Raw genomic sequence first — 20,032 nt, 5'->3', positions numbered from 1 at the left:
TTTTCAACAAAAACATGAAAATGTTAACATGTGTATAGACTTACACGGGTAGTGATTGCATATAGAAGCCAAAAACATTGTATAAAGCATCTCTGTTTTCCTTTTGTGAATAACTGCACATTCAAACACAAAGTTGATAATGTTGATAATGCATCAAAAGTAAGATCAGAGTTTAGAAAGTTAATTTGTAACATCAGAGATAGACAAAAAGGCCCCCATCAATTCACATGTTGCTTACAACAATAGAGAGGGTTAAAGGCAGGAACATGGGAATAAGTAGTTCTTCATAATTCAAGTCTTTAAATGTATTTGTAAGTTTCAAGGATGAAACACTCAATTGGAGAGAAGTGGGTTTTAGAGACAAGTGTAGTCTGCCAACAGATGCACAAACCTGATGTACAAATTTAGCACCCATGAAAATCAATTTATCAAGAACCACTGATCCTCCTCCCGCTCCTAAGTCTTGTAAGAGTGATTTGTAAAAATTATATAGATAAGTGCAACAGATTCTACTTTCCAGAAGTAACAATACCAAGAAGTAGCAAAAATCTACCACAAGTACGAAAAGACTGAGTGTTTTTCTGTAAGAAAATAAATCCAGCATATTTGATTTTATAGCGAGGTTATAAGCTGAAACAGAGTGGTTGATGTAATTATACCTAGGGGTGTTACAGTTGAAATCATCATTTTACTCGGCCAGCATTAAGTTATTAAGTATCAGGCAAGACCTAATGCTTTTCAAAAATAAGTTCATTAAGTAGACGACAAAACGCAGCCTATTTCAGCCCTCTTTCTAACCCAGACTGAAGTCAACAGTTCTCCAAAGAAAACGAAATAATATTCACACTTTAGCAGACATACCTAACATAGGATCCCAGGCATATGCCAACATTAAGTTGTCCATAAAATGAAAGCATAAGCTGCAGACGTCTTCTGAATTCACCGACGCTGGATGTTCGAATAAACTCCTCCAAGCTGCAAGCCATGTCAGAAAACATTTGAGTTAGCAATAGCTTCTTCTGAAGTTATTAGACTCACCAGACATTCTGTCCAATGCAGGAGATTACACATTCTAGGAATTGCGTTCCCAGATATTTCAATCAATCCTATGTTACTCGGACTCTTCATTTTACCTCAAGTACCCGTGTCGCATACTCCACTCAGACGTGGCTATAAGTGTACGACACTTAAGCACTTCATTTTGAACCAAAATCATGTAAATGTTTCATAAAATACGCATATCCGTCATTTGGGCACATACACATGTCCGAGTAACATAGGATGGAACAGAAAGTTCAACTTTCCCGGGAGCCGGGTAAGGGATAACTAAGCAACTTTCAGATTTAATGAATGATGAATCTTAATAGGAAGTTGTACTTCATCTATTATTTCAAACTACTTTTTACTTTTTGATTTTCTGTAAGTACAACTTCCGTGTTTCTCAGTGCCAATTAAATAACTACTTAGATAACAATTGACATGCCTTTGCAATGTGGATTGAGTATATTCAGCAATATCTGTCGTGCTTTCTCGATGCAGAACCAAGTAAAGAGGAAACCATAACTGCATCAAAAACATTAAGAAATTATCAATTTGCTACGCCACAACAGAACATAGAGACAGAAAAAGGAAGAGCAACATAATCAACTGATAATATCTAAAAAAGGTAACAAAATAGCTTGACAACATCAAAAGTTCACAACACGCACATTTACCTTTCTACAAAGCTACTATAAAAAGTTTTCGCAACTTCTATAGTTCTATCTCCTATACAGATTTTGCACAAATTAGAGGAGACAGAACTCAAATGACACAATTTCCTCTGAATGTCTGACACATCCTAAAACAAGGTACACTTTATCCCCTGCCTAATCTCACCTGGTGAGTGGTAAATATTAAGTTGGGAAGCACTTACAGGCTTGAAGCACAAACCCTTGTGTTAGGGGAGCTATCCCCCAAAATTTTATATATGACAGACCGAGCCACACAAAGAAAAGAGACATATCCACCGAAAGTCCCTCATAAAAATTACTTAATCAGAGAAGGATTGACCAACGGTAAACAAGCACACTACCAGAACAGAACTGAAGTGTTAGGAAGAAGAATGTTCTATTCTCATCGTTATTTATGTTACAAAGCCCAAGAACATCACTGAGATTCTCTTCACAAGATAAAGAAATGACTTACTAAAGGTCAACAAGAAACGCTACCAAATTATGAAATGATGCTCCAGAAACAAATGAATTCCAACTCTTCACTGTACAGTGATTTTCTTTGAGATAAAAAGAAACAATTCCTAGCAACCAAAGACAGCAGACAATTACCTTGACAGCATTCATCTCAAATTGGATAAGAACATCATCCAGCATGGTTTTCCACACGTCAAACTCCATTCTTTGAAACGACGATATAAGATCAACAATACATTGAAGTTCATCTAGTATAACACAGGCAGAACAGAATAAATGATCAATTTTATGAAAGAAAGGTTAACAGCACTCTTCTTCATGCAAAAAGTAATGTTTCTCACCAGTAAGAGGAAATTTTGCACCGTTTTCCTGCAGCGATATCACTTGGCCAACCAGGAATTGCAAGCCGGACAAAGCCTTTAGAATACAAAAGAGAATATATAAGCAGAAGCAACATAACTCTTTCAAACTGTTGAAAGGAGAAAAGAGACAAAATAGAAAGTTGTTCACAACAGTTCATACAAATAAGGTTGATTTTTAACTAGAAGGTATATAACCCAATTTATTCTCTAAGAGGACAATTCAAGATATAACTACATTTAATAGATCTTGTTAATTCATTTTACAGTATTAGAGCAACACGTATAGAAGCAACAAAAAATTAGTCTAATTTACCTGACCAACAGATGTACTCGGAGGAAGACCCAAGAGCATATCTATAATATCCAGGATTTTCTGCAGTCCTGGATGCTCATCCCTCTGCTCTAACAAAGAGGAAACTTTCTGCCTTAGAGCATTGAGCAACTCCACCATGCTTGCCACGACAGAAGGATTTGGATCCTAGTTAAAAAAACAATGTCATGGTCACAGTTGTTCCATAACAATGAACTAAGAGTTGGAATGATGCAACAGATCCAATAATCAATAGTTCAATACCTTATAAAAATTTCGTGAAATGAAGGACTTATCGGACAAAGGTTTCATGTGTTCATGTTCAAGACAAAGACGAAGAACATGCTCCCCAGCAAGTTTAGCGTCCAAGAAGGAAGCAGATATTCCAGTTAAATCTGAACACAAAAGTTTAGCATCCAAAAAAGGAAGCAGATATTCCAGTTAAATCTGAGCACAAAAATAATTATCAAGTACATTATCTTTCTAAATGAAACATTTACACATCGGTCAAGTTCTTATAGTTCTAGTCTTTGCAATATCTACCTTTGAGTAACGTTGCTCCAAGAGTGTAAGATTTAACAAATAAATCCAACTTGTCTGTATTAGACATTTGCACGATACCCAGCTGCATAAAGGGGATCAAATTAGTGTAGCTAGTAATAGAAAATGAAGTTCAAGATGAGTCAATAACGTGATAGCGATATATAGTCAGTTATAGTAGCTTGTAACCATGGAACACTTGGTAGTAAAATTAGCAAGAGACGAGATATTGATCCAATCCAAACAGCAGCAAACCCTTTCAACATTATTCATCACAGGAAAGATGGGGGGAGAAAGACAAGTGATAAATTTACAGTAATCTCAAACAAAAAAGTTCAGGAACATACACTGTCAATAAGATTGCTTGACCCAAAAAACTGATTGTGCACATTCACCATGGTATTCAGCATGGACTCTGGAATGAGATTCCAATCTCCAGAGCTTTCCGACTGATCAGTAGCATCTTTCTGAAAATTCAGGCATATGTTCAAATTCTGGTCACATGAAAAATATAGAATGCATAAAAAGTAGAAGAGTGTACCGCTTGAGTACTATCTTCATCACGTAGCAATTCCTTCCATTCAGTGAAGCTATCTCCTGAGAAAGAACTGTTCAGAGATGACAAATCAATCTCATATACACTGTCCAGCTTAAAGGGGCGTGGCCTGAACTTGTACAATTGTGTTTCATTTTCCTTCTCAGTTTTCTCTTGAACTTTTGCATTGCTCCACAACCTCGTAAAGAAGTTTGATATCTTATGCACTATCTGATTCAGGGGAATACATTAAAGGATAGTGAGTTCTCCGTTCGAATTAATCAAACCCATTATATCTAAAGGCAAATCCTCACCGAAAACGTTGCATCATCCATCATCTTTGTGTTACTGACAAGTTTCACAACATGCCCTAGTATATTATCCAAAAGAGAAGCTTCCAACCGGAAAGACGTAACCTGATATACGTTACAAGCAATCTTTATAAGAACCATAATACTTTTCCACACCTCATCATGCTAGAAATACCAGAAACACAAACCTTTTTTCCTCCACCAACCCCTTCAGTTGATGCAATAACCTTCTTCAACAAATTCATCTTGTTCACCCAAGTGCATGCTGAAAAATCTACTGTATAGAAGGGGAACTCAGGTACATGGAATTTAATCTGGACTTGCCTCTCAAAAGGATGTCCAAGAGGAAATCTCATGAACGAATAGATGGCATCCTGTGTAAGATTCCCAATCAGTCACAAGAAGCAGAAAAAGAATGTAATCATCAAAGGGAAGGCATCTAGTACCAGAATCTGATCAACTTTGTTTTCTTGCATTCTACCAAGAAAATCCTTCTGAAGGGCACTTGATAAAAGCAGTGCCAACCCTAATTTCATTTCGTAAATAGCAACTTGAATGGGCTGAATAATATCGACATAACTACCATACTCCTCCGATAACCGGTCAATGAAGCAGCTTGCTGTCGCCTGAAGCAAAGATATCACACAGTGCCCTTTAGGATGGCAGTCATTACAACCAAATAAGGATCCAGGATTCCAGGTAAAGGTGGGCATTAAAGAAGGTTTCCCACAGAATTCAAAACTAAAAAAAGGAAATAACATTAGAAAACAAAAGGCCCCCTATCAACAGATACAACAGAATAACCCTAGTGACATCAAAATCCATCAGCAGTGCCAACCTAGAAAACAAGTTACTGTACCAAAAAAACAAAAAGCCAAATAATCTTGGACCATAAGATACCAAATAAAAGCCAATTATACACCAGATAGCAATAGCCTAAGCAACTATCAATGTGAAAACCTACAGGCAAACAACAAGTTATTGTGGCTAAGCATCTTTCTCAACTTCTCCCAAAGAAGGAGATTACTGGCTTAAGCAGAGAACTTAAAAATAGTATGGAACAAACCACCTAGTGTTCTAGGAATTTTGATCAAAACAAACTTAAACATCACCTTTTCATACTTTGACACAACTTGAACAGTTTTCCAGCAGAATTTTGAATAGAAATACCAAAAATACCCACGTGTGAATCAGTGCAAATAATCACTCACACATTTTTGTCATCATTCCATTAGAAAGCTAGGTATTTCGCAAAAAAATTGAATTGTTGCAATAATTTTGAAATTTTACAAACAAGTGTTGCAATAAATAAAGACAGGAACTAAATAAAGTACAAGATCAAAATAACCATGTTTGATGAGTCATCAAACACCTATATTATTTGGTTGTTCCTTGCAGAATGTTAATAAAATACAAGTTGTTTTACGTTCACAGTTTTTCTCTTGCGGGCATGGGCATAAGTTAGTTACAGGAGGAATCAAGCAGCTGTAGAGAGACAAAAATTGAACATGTACCTGCCAATTTCTAGCTTGGCTGATAAGAGAAGGTAAGCTTGCAATTTGCTCAGACTCTTGCAAAAGCTTCAACCCTAAGTTAACATTCTCAGAGAACTCGAAGCACTCATCCTTCAATTTGATAAATTTTCCAGGTTCGGAACGGTGGATTATCTGAATAAAAAAATTTAAACAATTAGTAGGAATTACAAATCAAGAATCAATTATATGAGGGGGTGCAAGAGAAATACTAGACAGCGTGGAACAATAGACAAAGCTGCATCCAAGTCGCAAGTTAGTGGCATGATCACATGAACGAGCTAGTGAATATAACAACAGATTCTGTATATACTTTTCTTGGAATAAGCAAGTGATCCCCTGAGAATTAAATTCTAGGTACTCCCTCCGTATTTATTTAAGAGATACACTTGCCTTTTCCGGGCGTATTTATTTAAGAGATGCACTTGCCATTTTTAGTAACTTATCAACCCCACCATCTAATTAAATAATACATCTAATTTACCCACCCCACCTCCCACCCCCAAAATGACATGGTCCCCACTTGTTTACTTAATAAAATATCTATCCAACCCCACTTGCTTTATTATTTTAATTCATTCAATTCTTTTTCTTAATACACGTGCCCGGCCAAGTGTATCTCTTAAATAAATACGGATGGAGTATATACTTTTCTTGGAAAAATTAACAAGGAACTCCACAAAAAAGAAGACAGCACAAGAGGCATAATAAAAGGAAGAAGAAAATTCTTTCATTATAGTGTCTGATCTTAGTGTCAGATCTTATAGGATCTTTAACTTCCTCCAAAACTGATCTTCATAACAGTAACAACATGCTACAGGCAAGATTTCAATGACAATTGCATATTAGCTTTTTAACAGTACCTTTCTCTGCAATCTTTTACACTCTGATTCATGTTTTTCCAGTAATTCTGCTCTTTGTTCATCAGAATCTCTTGTTGAAATTGACCCCGCCAGATAATCACAATGACGTCTGACCTGAAATTTCAGATTAAAGGGCATCTTATATTACAGGAATCAATAGTATAAGGGGCTGCAGAACAAATACCAGGCAACCAATAGAGAACATCTTTGAATTTAACCCTCGGAGAGCATTGAGATCAACCAAAATGACAGGTGCACACTCAAACTAATTGTTATCCGCATTCTAAACAAATTTAGCTATGTCTGGTTCTTTTTGTTGTCCAAAACAATAAAGCAGCATCCAGTGAGAAGCACAGCATTGTTTCCAGATACCAGGCTACAGACACACCTGATCTAGGATAAAGGAGCTTGCTTAAGGCCCAAGGTATGTAATATAAACTTGGAGATCAACTTTTTTTTTTAAACCCGATCTACAAACACACCTGATTTTTTTTGTTGGAAATATTGACATTATTAATCCCAACTGTGCCTTTTTCTATAAACAGTCCCAGATGTTGAATAACTGAAGAATAGACCCAAATATCGGAGGTGTCTTCCCAATTCGGTCCACCGACAAAAGAGGAGAAAGAGTGAAACCCATTGAAAGAGGCTACTTAAAGAAGAAAGAAGGTGAGATGCAACCATTAGAAGTTCATATCTAGTTTTGTTGCCGTAAACCCGTCTACTCCCTTTTGACCATCATTGGTGATTTATAGGTAAGCTAAAACACAGTTATATAGGATCTTATTAGATACGTCTCGACTTATATTTTCACAATATCTACTTTATACAATGTTCTATTTATGAATAATTATAAATATTTATGGTCTAAATTATGCGTTGACAAACATGAAAGTCAAATGGTTGCAACTAAAAAAGAATAGAGGTACCATTGGATAGATCCTTTAGAATAAGATTAATTTTTCATATAATTATAACATGTGAAACTATTGAGATGAAATGAGAAGTCACAGGCGGGAAATTAAGGGGGCAGATATAGTACCTCATTTTCAAGTTCAAGTGATTTACATTTATCCACCACCTTCTGATGTTTGGAATTATACTTAATAGCTGGATCCAACTCATCACAAGCAAGCAAAAGATAAAATCGCAGTGCTCCAAGTCTTAGCCAGGCGCAGCATATTTGATACAGCGATTCTGAAGGCACAACATGGTCAGAAGCTTCCTATAAGGCTGTAATACATAATAAATACATTGTAGGAGTTGAAATAATATGTACCCTCAAACGAGTGCATATCATCAACTTCTTTGAGAAGTGGTTTGATAAATGGTTCCACAAGGGAAACAAATTTCTGATGTCGGGATGAACCAAGAAGTGAAATCAGAGAATTAATGCCATCTTGCTGCAACAAACAACAAGTCAGAGATTAGGCAACCAATCTTTCTATCCAAATAAGATTATTAATTTCAAAATTTAAGTTACTAATTGCACCTTTTTTACCTCTTAGTGCCAGACACAAGTAGGGATCGGATGATCCACTACTGACCAGCGTAAAGTGTCTTTCCCTCTTTTTACAAACAGGCATGACTTATTTCGATAAAATTCTTTCATTTGAATACCGTCATCTTCTGATTTTATGCAATAAAACAGGAACTTCCCTCCCTTAATGGCTGGTAACCTGGGTAAACATTGTCTATTGACCAGTTAAACATTGTCAATTGACCAGTTACCCAGGTTACCAGTTGGGCAAATAAAATTTGCCCCTCCCAACAACTTCGACCGAAATTCCCCTGCCCTAATGTCTGCTGTGCTAGTAAGGGTGAGGATAATGAAAGTATATAACCCTAGTCTTTAAGTCTGCGGCTTCTCTATTGTTCACTATCCCTAACCCTCTCCATATTAATCTCTTTACATGGGTTGTTACGCCATGCAGCAGGAAATTATATCAATTTATAGATATCCCAGTCGTGTCACGCATTACATCAGCAGACGTAGCAGAGTAACATAGAAAACAGCACCAAGATATATCAATTCTCCATAAAGTATATGAAAGGTATTACCTTGATGCCATTTCTTTGAAGTAAAACAAGACTTGATTCGATTGCCACAAAGTTTTCAACACTGAAAGATTTTCTATGGGCAAATATAATCTGAAAAAAGAGGGTTAATCAGTTTAGCGAGATGAGCTACTTTTGATAAGGAAAAAGCAGGTTCATAACAAATGACATACCTGCAACAACAGGTAACGAGCACCACGCAAAAGAGAATAATGCAAGTCTGCATTAGGCACAATACTTCGCCAAATGTTAGATGAGTTAACCCTGAGTTTGAAGCAATGAAAACGGTAGTCCTTCATAACAAATGCAGCTTGCCTACAGAAAATCCAGTAAAACACAGAAACAAATGGCCATCAATGAAGTCTCCAGAAACACTTAAGTTTACAGGCAAGAAGAGGGAATCCAACTCCGAGGGTGATGCTAGCTGTGCTATAACACTCAACTAATAGCAATGGACACCTCCTTGTGACATGCAGCAATATATAAATAAATAAATAAATCTCCCTTCTAATCAGCCATATATAGAAAACATCAAGAAGAATATAAGGCAACACGAACCCATAAGCATTTGTCTTTACTGCCTTAACAAAGTATATCAGGAAAAAAAAATACAACAGCAATAAAAAACACGCATCCAAGAAAGAAAAAGGAGGAAAAAATATTCTATTCAAGAAATACTCTTACAGCATATGTTGTACTGTATCTGTCTTAACTGGCTTAAACAGCACATTCGGAATAATGAACTCATACGACACAGTCCCAGGAAGCTCCTGAAAAAAAACGGGTTCACATGTAAGCCATTTGTTTCTCACAGAGTAGTTAATGTAGGAACAACATAAACAGAAATAAGGAGTACCTTTTCAGAGACTATGGAGGAATTCCACAAGGAGGAATGCCACTTAAACCACATTTCCAGAACAGAACTAACAATTTTTCGGCCAACTGCAATACAAAGAAAGATTAAAGGTTAAGATATCCACACCACACTTGTGACAGAAACTATGATACAATTCATTTTACCTTCTGGTGCAGTCGTTGATGCATCAACTATCCACAACAATTCCTGATGAGGTACATAATCTAGGGGAGTCCGGGACGAAAAATTTACCGAGAAGCACAAAGAATTTTGCAAATCATCACACGCGCCAGATAAAAGCTGTAAATGAAAGTACAAGAATAAATGTAAAAATGTGCGAGAAGGGGAAAATATAAAATACGGTACATAAGATATAAAATAAGTTTCCTGCACTTTGCAGGAAATATTCCAGCTTAATTCAACTCAGCATCAAGCTACCAACTAGCAAGTACCTTAAAGGGTGGGTTGAAACATATTTTCCTGCTCAAGGTCCATCATAAAGAGGAACTTAGTGCATACCAGAACAAAATCCACCAAAATTTTCCTATCTGTAATTTTGTTGGGTTGTACACCATAACCCACAAGTTCTATGGATAAGCAATAAAATATTCTTTGTAAAATTGTATTTGTTATTTGGTTGGAAATCGTTCAGAGTTGTTTAATTTCTTTATATTGTTAACTACTTATCCATAAGGCCATAACCCTAAACTCTATGAAAAAATTATATTTACGGTGAGGACAAAAACAGGTATATGGTGAGTATAAAAATAAATGTAGATGCGTCTTTAATTAGTTCTTCGTTGACAGGATAATTCAGGATTCAGGAACTTGAAGGATCAGAGTCTATAACCCCCCTGTTCGCCATCAGTATTCTACATTTACTCATCAGAAATAACAAAAAAATAAAAAGTTAGTTCATAATAATCCTTCACTAATAAATCACATATTATGATAAGTTTACATCTACTAACACTGAATGAGAAACATAATCACTGTTCACTAATTGCGAGAAAAAATCCAATTAGTCGCTTCTCTGAGAAACCAATAAAGGATATATTGTGTTAGGTATCTTTAATTGTAGAGAGGAAATTAAAATTAATGGTCATTACCAATTGCAAGTCTTTGGGATCTGAAAGAACGATTTCTGATAAATCTTGGAGCAAAAATAAATCCAGCAAAAGGCTCGTCTCATCAACTATAGGAAGAGTTTCCATCCAAGTTTCATAACCGCGCCTACAGTTAATAATTTCAGGGATGACAGTACAGCAGGCAGAATTTGCCAGGGGGTATCCACATGTCTGAGATCTGGTTTTTGCCTCCAATGAATTCCTTTCACATTCAAATCTCCTTAATAGCATCTGTACAAATAGTCCACTCAAGTTAGACGTTAAATCAGACTGAGCTGTCAACTTCATAAATATACATATATGCCATATACCTCATACATCTCTTGTAACTTATTCACGATGTCCCCATCTTCATATTTACCAAATAGCGAAGTTGTCATGCAAACACCTATAGAACCCGTGAGCACAAAGAGTAAGAGGTTACGAACCGAAAGCAAAGTACATTAAAAAAAAACAGAAGTGTCAAGTTGCAACTTTTTCAATTTATTGAACATGCATGCTTTGCGCTTTACGAAAGATGATAACTTGTTGGTAACATCTACCTTGCATAGAAAGAAAACGAAGTTCTTGATTTGTTGATACAGCAATCTCGACAACACGATCATCCACTGCAACATAATATCTTCAGTAAAATACTTATCACTTACGAAAAGAACAGATTTTTGTGTAAGAAAACGTACACTGCTGCCACAAATGTTTCCTTGGCCACACTAGCTTCGCAAACCCAACAAGTTGCTGGAGTTTATCACATATATCAACAGAACAGGGTAAAGATGGATGGCCTCCATGTGCCCATAGCAATGACTTCTCGGAGTTCAAAGAGTAAGGCAATCTTCTATTTAGATTTTTCGACATCATATCAAAACTTCTCTGCAATATTGAAAAACAGATTTAATTAACAATATGAACAACCAGGCTGAAGAGAATAAAAAATTGATAAATGCACACAAAAGGCTAAACAACTGGCAAATGAGCACAAGGTTGGTAAACCCATAAGCAGGCCAGCACATTATCATTCCTATTTATGGTAAAAGTGGAGAAAACTGAACGATTACAGCATATGGAACTCACCAACAAATTATTTGCTGCTTCTGGGACAAATTCTCTCAACTTCAATACAATCTTCATCAAAGAACGCCAATGAACAAGCAGAGTTTTAAGCTCTGATGACACAATAACATTCCAAAACAAGATGTGCTCTTCCAGTAGATCAGTATACATTTGGAGTAAACAATCAAATGATGGGGATTCAATCATTACATCGAGCACTTCTTCTTCCAGCTTTCGCAATGATTCCATCAGAAATCTAAATGTTTCGTCAATGAAGTGCTCATTGATCTCAGTATTCCACTGCCACAGACTACGTCGTAAAACTCCAACACTTCTAACAGCATTTGAAAAATGTTCTGCAGAAGGTTTAGACAAGTTTGCAAGCATGTCAGTAGACTCCAAAGAAAGGATCGGTAACGACTGCAGGTTAACATCTACATTCGGATGTGACAACTCATGGCGTCTTTGAAAGATGCATTTCCAGATTGGATGTTCAAATTCCTTCCTAAGTAGATTCCTCAAAGAGCCAAAGAATTGGCAGCAGGGCTCCAACTGAGAATCAAACCAGCTAAACCACATAAGACAAAGCTCAAGATCACTCTTTTCCGTGACTTGATCGATGACCCAATCAGCAGCAAATAAAAGCTTCTTCTTGGTAAGCAAAATGTCATATTCCTTTGTCATAAAATAAGTGACAGCTTGACCACTTGGAACTTGAGGATACATTATTTTTTGCAACATCTTCATGTCCAGCAAATATATTGACTTGGAGCTACTGGAGTAGACTTGTGGTCGGGGAATGTGGAGTTCATATGATGCACATTGCACCCCAAGATACTCCAGATACATGCAGTTCTGTCTGACAGAAACTTCAACTGAGTGCCAAACAAAATCTCTAAGTTTCAAAGGTGCAGGCCACCCACTTGGTAAGCAGAGAGATAAATCTCCAATAGACGCCTCGGTCACCGGCCTTGAACTAGAATCCTCTGAACTGAGCTTTTCCCCAATATATAAAGAACCGATGCTCGTCAAATAAGATGCTTTTCCTTCCTGGACAATATGCCATCCAGCAGATTCACCTAATGATGAAAGATATGAATGCTCCCAGCTACTACGGAGACTCCACATTACATCATTGCCAGTCATTAAAAGCTGTTCAAATAATTGAACCCATCGTCCTAGTTCAAGATAAGTAATTTGAACATCAAGGCACAGACCTTCATTCCTAGCATGCATATGTGCTTTTGCCATTGAATCAACCAATAACCCGTTAGGGATGTTAAATAAAGCTAAAAAGCTCTTAATATCATCTAATTCAAACTCCTGGATCTTCTCCTTGACATCTTCCTTAAGTAGCCAGTATGGATGCATCATAACAATCTCAATTCCTCTATTTCTCATTGCCCGAGAAACATCACCATGGCTTGGGTTAATGGTGAAAAACATCCTAAAATTAGGATGTGGGGAGAGAACCAACGGTTTTCCATCCACATTTCCACACTCATTTACAGTGATTGACCCATCTGATTCAACTAAAGAGTTGATCCGATCAAGAACCTACGATATAAATTATTATATTAAAATGATTAGGTATAAATAGGTAAATATATAGGAAACAATTGTACATCAAAACAAATAAACAATACCGTTGGATTGCAGAGATTAGCATCCTCAAGGACAATCCATTCTCCATTCTCAATTGCCTTTATTAGTAGACCTGCAGCCCATTCAAACTTCACTGAAACAGTTATCCCTTTTTGAATTTCTTGTAGCTTCTGAACTCTTTGCAAAATTATAGATAAATCGTTCAATGACCAAGACACGGGTAGCATATACCTCCCCAAATCCAACACTAGAAGTTCAATAATATCAACTAACGAAGATAGACATCGCCTCCAATATTCACCATCTGCAGTATCAGATTTTAAAATCTGACCGGAACTTATATTAGATGACAAACAGAGCCATTTGGTAATCAGGTCTTTTCTCTTGCTGAAAAATTCATCAACAGAGGAATCTAATTCCAGATTGCAATACTCATTTACATAGCGCTCAACTTGCTTGACGATAGAGTGGAAGTTCCTGTAAGCATTGTACTGCTCAAAAGATCCAAGCAACTCAGATATATCAGTAGCTGATGAAAGATTGATTTCATTAAGCACATTTCCAGTAAGTTGTGCGAGAAGCCTTATCAGTGATGTCTTGCCCGAAGATGTTGGCCCAACTAAAATAGCTAGCCAATTATGCTGTACACATTGTGCCAAAGCTTCCAATGTATTCCGCATACCAGGGAAGATCTTGAGCTCGCTTCCAATACTCTTGATCGACTGAAAACGGTTCCTTTTTATTCGAGTATTCCCAACTACCAAAAAGTGATCATCCATTTGTACTCGCGGATATGGGTTTATAGAAGGCTTTTTTCCAAAAACTTCTTCATACAGTCGCAATACCTCCTTCCGATCGGCAGCAGTTCGCATTCTTTGCACATAAACAACATTTAAGAAGCAATCATTCTTAGTATTTCGAGACGAACCTGCATAAAACAAAAATATTTAGAAGACAAAAAACGTATCCATATCAGCAATCATTCTTAGTATTTTCAGACGAACCTGCATAAAACAAAAATATTTAGGAGACAAAAAACGTATCCATATCAGAAATCTTAGATATGTTTACTAAAACACCTTGAATTATCTGACAGGAGCGATTGATGTCACGCAAATTGAATTCCCATGGAGATCCCTGCTGCGCAAACTTATGATTTACCATAGTCTCTTCATACAATCTTTTATTAAATGTAACCAGTCGCATAAGTATGGACTCAGGGATTTTCGTACGGCATATGTAGTGGTAATCATGTTCACCTAACTCGTCGACATAAACCTAATTAGAGAGAGAAAGAAAGAGAGGGTGAGTTCACCGGAAAGATATGTATGGAAGGGTCATCATCTTAGCCTTAAACAGACTAGGTCCAAAGACAGATATATAAGAGCATTAACTATTTAGCAACATTTATTTCATGAACTTAAGCAACAGAAACAATAAATTTAGACGAATATAAAAAACATAAGGACATACCTTTGTAAACCTATTAAGAAACGATTTTGGAAGACCCTTCCGACCACCACCCTGACAAGAAGGGTTCTGACAAGCAAAAACCCGGAAAGTTGATGGACACTTGAAACATTGGCCCAACTCTGGAATAAAAACCTCAGCTCTATGGTCCAAAATAGAATTCAGCCCCTGATAACGACAAGTTCAGCGAGAAAGTGATAAACACCAGAGTAAAGTTACAAGTCAATTAAAAGCAAGACCTCATTAAAGGGTGAAAGCACTGAGATCTATGTACCTCCAAAACAGATTGCTGAGCCAAGTTGATCTCATCCAGCAAAACCCACGATCCCTCCTTTAAAGCCTGCAAATGCAAATCATACAAACTGTAATATTTGTAATCTAACAGAAAATAATCTAGCTTGAAAACATACTTCCAAGTACCTGTAGTAAAATTCCATCAGACCAAGCAAATTGCAACCCTTCGTCACTCTCAATAGGCAAGTCTGAACCCAGTAGGTCCATAATATCAGTCTGTGCCAGGTCAAAATGAAATTAAGATCCAACACAAAAGGAACACATAAATAGTAATAAATGGGAAGAAAAAAAAACAGAAAGGCGAAACATAGATCGTGAAATAGGCTACATGCAAAGTTCTAACCTGTTCAGACAGGTTGATACGGACAACCTTGTGGCCCGAAAACTTTCCAACGGCTGCAATTAGACTTGTTTTTCCCACGCCAGGACTACCTTCCAACAACACTAAAGTTGGTAGAAGTAATTAAGTTCAGAGAACAACAGAAAAACCAAGACTGTACAAGATATGTGAAAAAATAACAAACCAGGCTTTGATAGTTGCATAGCACGCAAGACTCGCAAGACATTTCGATGTGTGGTAGGAGAGAAGAACTCGAATCCACTATCTTCCGGATGAGCACCACCTAAACAGAAAGCCCATCGAGACCATAGTTGGTAAAAAACAACTAATAGGGCAAGATTATCTCGACTGAAAATTGCACACCAAATTAACCAACCCTATATTTCACATTTTCAATGCCATACATATGGATTACATAATTAAAATCTCAAATATGGAACAAAAGAAAGAGCACTGCCATAATATCATGAACTATCTATAATAGAGAACATATCTTTTTAGAAATAAAGAACTCAAGTAAAAAAATTAAGTTTCAAAAAAATAAAAACCAAAAGAAGAAATAAAGACGTCCATGATCAAAATAAAAGGTGGTGTTATACCACCCTTACATCAACCAAAAACCATACCAACTTTCCAAGGGAACATTCAGAATAACACCAAAGAATTGCAGGTAAACTACTGTAGCTATCAGGCTATATACTGAAATACCATTTCTGTATTTCAACAAAACCCAAAGACAACCAAACAAGCTGATTGTCAAAGCCATTTTCTCAACTTACTCAAATTTCATAACAAATATCCTTCGAGAAATATTAAACTCACTCTATATCAGGGAAATTACACTTAAATCCCCCCCCCCCAAAAAAAAAATGAATTTATTACACTCACTCTACATCAGGGAAATTGCAGAGAGGCAAAGCACAACAATCCTAGACAACCAACAGTAAAAAGAGGGAATCAATCAGTAACTACCTTTCTCAATATAAAATGGATGAATCCCAAAGAGGTTATCACATTGCATTTCCTCTGTTACTAAATTATCCACAGCCCCACTTACATCAGTCCATCCATAATTTTCCATTAGAAGTAGTTCTGAATCAGCCACAGAGGAATCATCTTCCTGTAGCAAACAGCATACCAGAAATTGCAATTACTTTATATCAATTTCGTGAATCATAAACCATGTTAGAACAAAAGGACACTACATGACTACAGAAACAAATCCATACACAACGGAAATTTCGAAGGTCAACAACTCATTACAAAGTCTTAAGTTCCAACTACCTACAAGGCTACAACTACAACTTTCTAATAAGAAGCGGATTTTGCACTGGTATGAGGCCAATCCTCGCCAGATACAAAGCAAGAACAGAAAACAGAGAAAAGAAAGATGGGACTAATCTAGCAGAACAATACACACCTTAATTTGCTTCACAAGAAAGGCAAGGCATTTGTCCCTGACTTCAGCAGCTTCGTTCTTTGATATACCAGTGCCTGACAGAAACAAGACCACAAACAAATGTGATGGATAGAAGGAACAGAACACATTATATAAAGATAGTATTGCAGAGTAACTACATACGGAGTAGAACTTAAGAAGTAGAAGCATGCAAGCACCAACATAAGCCCATGCTTGTGGGTTCGAGTCATGTATCATTGAGGGTTTGCCAATTCATACACCAACTCTGTTAAAAACTTTATCTTTTTCAGAATATTAAGCACTACGATACATCCAACCTCATCTATTAACTCTACTTCAAACTTCTACACCAATGGTCCAACCACATCTACGACAACCGACCGCACTAAACATACGCTGGGATCTGTGAAGAACACTTGTAGAGTTGTAGCCTACCTGACTACCTACTACCTGTATGCTACTTACCTAGGACAAGATTTTAAAGTTCTTGCAGACAACAGACCATGTGAAACGGCTTCTGATACGTTCGCATGCATGTTTCTTATCAGAGAATCACATCGACGACTTCCCCCCTCATTTATGTTCCTTAAATGCCACAATCAAGTCAGCAAATTGCATTTTGAGGCCAATCCATCTTTTGAAGTATTCATTAAAAAAGGGAGGGTTTTTTCAGTGTGCCATGTAATATAAAAGAATGCACCGTCTACCCATGATTTTCCACAGTGTACCTTTGTATGAAAACCTCACCTTCTACCATTCCCTTGATATTTTCACTTCTCATGTTTTTCAATGTCAGCCAAACAATCCCTAAAGTTCACTGTTTTATAATCCTGCTCCGCATTAATTTTGCAACATTGTGTATTAGTCTTGTTAGTTTATATTAGCAGTTTTAAAAAATAAAAAACCAAAAAGTAAATCAGTTTTTAGTTTGTTAGAAACAGAAAACTTGTTACAAGAAGAAAACTAAAAACCTAAAATGATACTACTTTGGGGTTGGAATTTATACTTTTTTCTCACTTCAGCTCAGACGGTCACGGTTTTAAAAATAGGGTACCTGAAGTCCTGAACCAAATGTTATATAGTATATGTGTAGAATCCATACACTCAACGTCTTGTTAGCTCAATGGGTGAGGATCAGAAGAGTTATCTTTAGCACTAGTGTTCCCATGTTTGAGCTTCTCCAACTCCATATTTACTATCTAGTACAAAATACAGTTCACCGTCTAATTTATATCTTATTTGGTGTTGCACTAAGAAACACGGGTGTTCGTTGTCTCTTACCGAGTTCTTTTTTTTGGGGCAATTAAAGATATTGTAGTCACATTTGATCTCTTCATGAGCGTGATTATAGGTCAACAAAGCAAAGCAAGATATAGCATCATCCAAAAAGATCATCCCAGTCGACTGGTTAATCGAATAATTGGATACAGTTACAGGTTGGGCAATATATGCAACCCGAATTTGCCAAATAACTGAAACAAATAACTAAAGATTAACCAAACCTCGTTTTGCATAACCCTGCGGCCCTAACTTTCCATCATCCACTTCTAGGATACTTAGAAAATAGAAAGACGTCTTAATTCTATGGCACAAGATAAAACAGGCAGCAACGAACTAAAGCCATACCCAAGCTTAATCCATCAAGCAAAACAAGGAATGCCCCATGCAAAAACGCAAAATTAGGATGTAAGCTCTGCTCTGTCTTTGAAACAAACTCCAACCAAGCAAGAAGGTCTCTAACAGTAAGCATTCTTCCTGCTTGTATCTGATTGAACCACTGTTGAATGACAAAGCATAAGTTAGCATGCAAAGTATACAGTGCACTGTACTATCTACATTTAAAAGAAAGAAGCATGATACTTTTGTTGAGGCTAAGACACAAATTTATGTGCCAAATTAAACAAAGGCTTGAAACAATTACAATAAACCCAGAACATGAACAAATACTCATAACTCATTTACCGCGTCCTCCCAATATCACATGCTCAAATAGTTGTTCAAAGAAAAAAGTCAGTGGAAGTTCTCAAAGGAACGAAATCAGCCTCCTTATACTTCCCTTTCTGGACTGTAACCAACACTTTTTAAATCTATCTCAACCAAAACAGCAGTGAGGTGTAAACAATTATCAAGAGGTACAACATGACAATGATGACATCGCCAAGCTGCTTATAAATGCGATTCAATGGACCATAGAAATGAGGTGCTGTGGTATCATGCACGACGCTTTTGAACCATTATGGAATTATGTGATGTATTTGATAGGTGAAAGTGCTTTAATTTCGTAAGATCTATGTAATAAAAGAATACTCTTCGGGAGTTGGTCCCTTGGACGGCTAGGGCTTGCAGGAGTTAGTCCGTTAAAAAGAATACGAGCGATCAGTTGAACATAAAGTTATTGCTTCTGCTTTATATTCTTCTAGAAGTACTCTACTGTTAAATACAAGTACAATTTAACTTTTCCACGAAAAAATAAACATGAACAAAAGAACATGTGCACCCCAAATTGAGATTCAACTTAGCTACAATTGAACAACTTCTCTATTTAGATCAACTAAGAAATCATACCTCCCAGAAATTTAGAAGAGGGTTCACAAATACATGGAGCTTGGGACTTAGGAACCTGTGCAAGATTGATTAAAAAAGTCATTTAAACGCAAAGCAAACAATCAGACAGACCCCTTTCTCAAATCATCCCAGTAAACCAGCATACCTTTTAGCGATCCCTCTCAACTCATCCAGCTCATCAACAGGGGGCACCCATATCTCAGTGAACCTATTCCGGAGTGCTGGAGATAATTCTTTCTTACCATAATCCCCACCAGGATTCATTGTAGCGAGAAGAAAAAAATCTTCATGAGCTGCAATAGTCTCTAAATTAGGTCCTCCTTTCTCAGCCAAAGACTGCAGGAAGAAGTGATAATCAGACATACTTCAATTCGAACTAGATAGTAAAACTGTTAGAAGGGTACCGAGCTTGCAAATGCAATATAATCGATCATAATAAAGGAACCTATTTAATTTTTTCCCAAACAAGAGTTTGCTGCACAGAAATTTTCATTATAGAGTCTTTAGAAGGAAATTTCTTACTCTGAATTACAATTAAGCTAATCAAATGTCTAACAAAAACCTTGTTCCCATTTTACGGAAAAGAATCACAAAGATTGATTAAA

General features: G+C 36.7%; 1 protein-coding gene across 1 annotated transcript in view; it reads right to left on the bottom strand.

Moving 5' to 3' along the window:
* LOC110803716 (midasin) overlaps positions 1-20,032 on the bottom strand; it is a 44,318-nt gene that overhangs the window by 8,982 nt on the left and 15,304 nt on the right. Inside the window, exons 22-60 of the mRNA XM_022009258.2 lie at positions 19,573-19,763; positions 19,428-19,482; positions 18,489-18,639; positions 16,863-16,936; positions 16,415-16,562; positions 15,627-15,725; positions 15,446-15,546; positions 15,229-15,318; positions 15,083-15,148; positions 14,812-14,976; positions 14,418-14,616; positions 13,380-14,266; positions 11,755-13,290; positions 11,364-11,553; positions 11,226-11,291; positions 10,995-11,071; positions 10,666-10,914; positions 9,721-9,856; positions 9,557-9,642; positions 9,385-9,470; positions 8,874-9,015; positions 8,704-8,793; positions 7,922-8,045; positions 7,685-7,839; positions 6,643-6,756; positions 5,762-5,914; positions 4,694-4,873; positions 4,436-4,621; positions 4,251-4,352; positions 3,943-4,167; positions 3,749-3,868; positions 3,405-3,486; positions 3,126-3,256; positions 2,865-3,029; positions 2,531-2,606; positions 2,325-2,437; positions 1,484-1,563; positions 862-975; positions 45-113 (exon numbers count right to left, since the gene is read on the bottom strand). Of these exons, the coding sequence (XP_021864950.2) occupies positions 45-113; positions 862-975; positions 1,484-1,563; positions 2,325-2,437; positions 2,531-2,606; positions 2,865-3,029; positions 3,126-3,256; positions 3,405-3,486; positions 3,749-3,868; positions 3,943-4,167; positions 4,251-4,352; positions 4,436-4,621; positions 4,694-4,873; positions 5,762-5,914; positions 6,643-6,756; positions 7,685-7,839; positions 7,922-8,045; positions 8,704-8,793; positions 8,874-9,015; positions 9,385-9,470; positions 9,557-9,642; positions 9,721-9,856; positions 10,666-10,914; positions 10,995-11,071; positions 11,226-11,291; positions 11,364-11,553; positions 11,755-13,290; positions 13,380-14,266; positions 14,418-14,616; positions 14,812-14,976; positions 15,083-15,148; positions 15,229-15,318; positions 15,446-15,546; positions 15,627-15,725; positions 16,415-16,562; positions 16,863-16,936; positions 18,489-18,639; positions 19,428-19,482; positions 19,573-19,763 (7,073 nt within the window). The remainder of the gene's footprint in view (positions 1-44; positions 114-861; positions 976-1,483; positions 1,564-2,324; positions 2,438-2,530; positions 2,607-2,864; positions 3,030-3,125; positions 3,257-3,404; positions 3,487-3,748; positions 3,869-3,942; positions 4,168-4,250; positions 4,353-4,435; positions 4,622-4,693; positions 4,874-5,761; positions 5,915-6,642; positions 6,757-7,684; positions 7,840-7,921; positions 8,046-8,703; positions 8,794-8,873; positions 9,016-9,384; positions 9,471-9,556; positions 9,643-9,720; positions 9,857-10,665; positions 10,915-10,994; positions 11,072-11,225; positions 11,292-11,363; positions 11,554-11,754; positions 13,291-13,379; positions 14,267-14,417; positions 14,617-14,811; positions 14,977-15,082; positions 15,149-15,228; positions 15,319-15,445; positions 15,547-15,626; positions 15,726-16,414; positions 16,563-16,862; positions 16,937-18,488; positions 18,640-19,427; positions 19,483-19,572; positions 19,764-20,032) is intronic.

Source organism: Spinacia oleracea, chromosome 1 (assembly GCF_020520425.1).
Source record: "Spinacia oleracea cultivar Varoflay chromosome 1, BTI_SOV_V1, whole genome shotgun sequence".
Classification (NCBI taxonomy): Eukaryota; Viridiplantae; Streptophyta; class Magnoliopsida; order Caryophyllales; family Amaranthaceae; genus Spinacia; species Spinacia oleracea.
The sequence above is the reverse complement of the archived record's forward strand: the minus strand, read 5'-3'. Positions and strand labels throughout refer to the sequence as shown.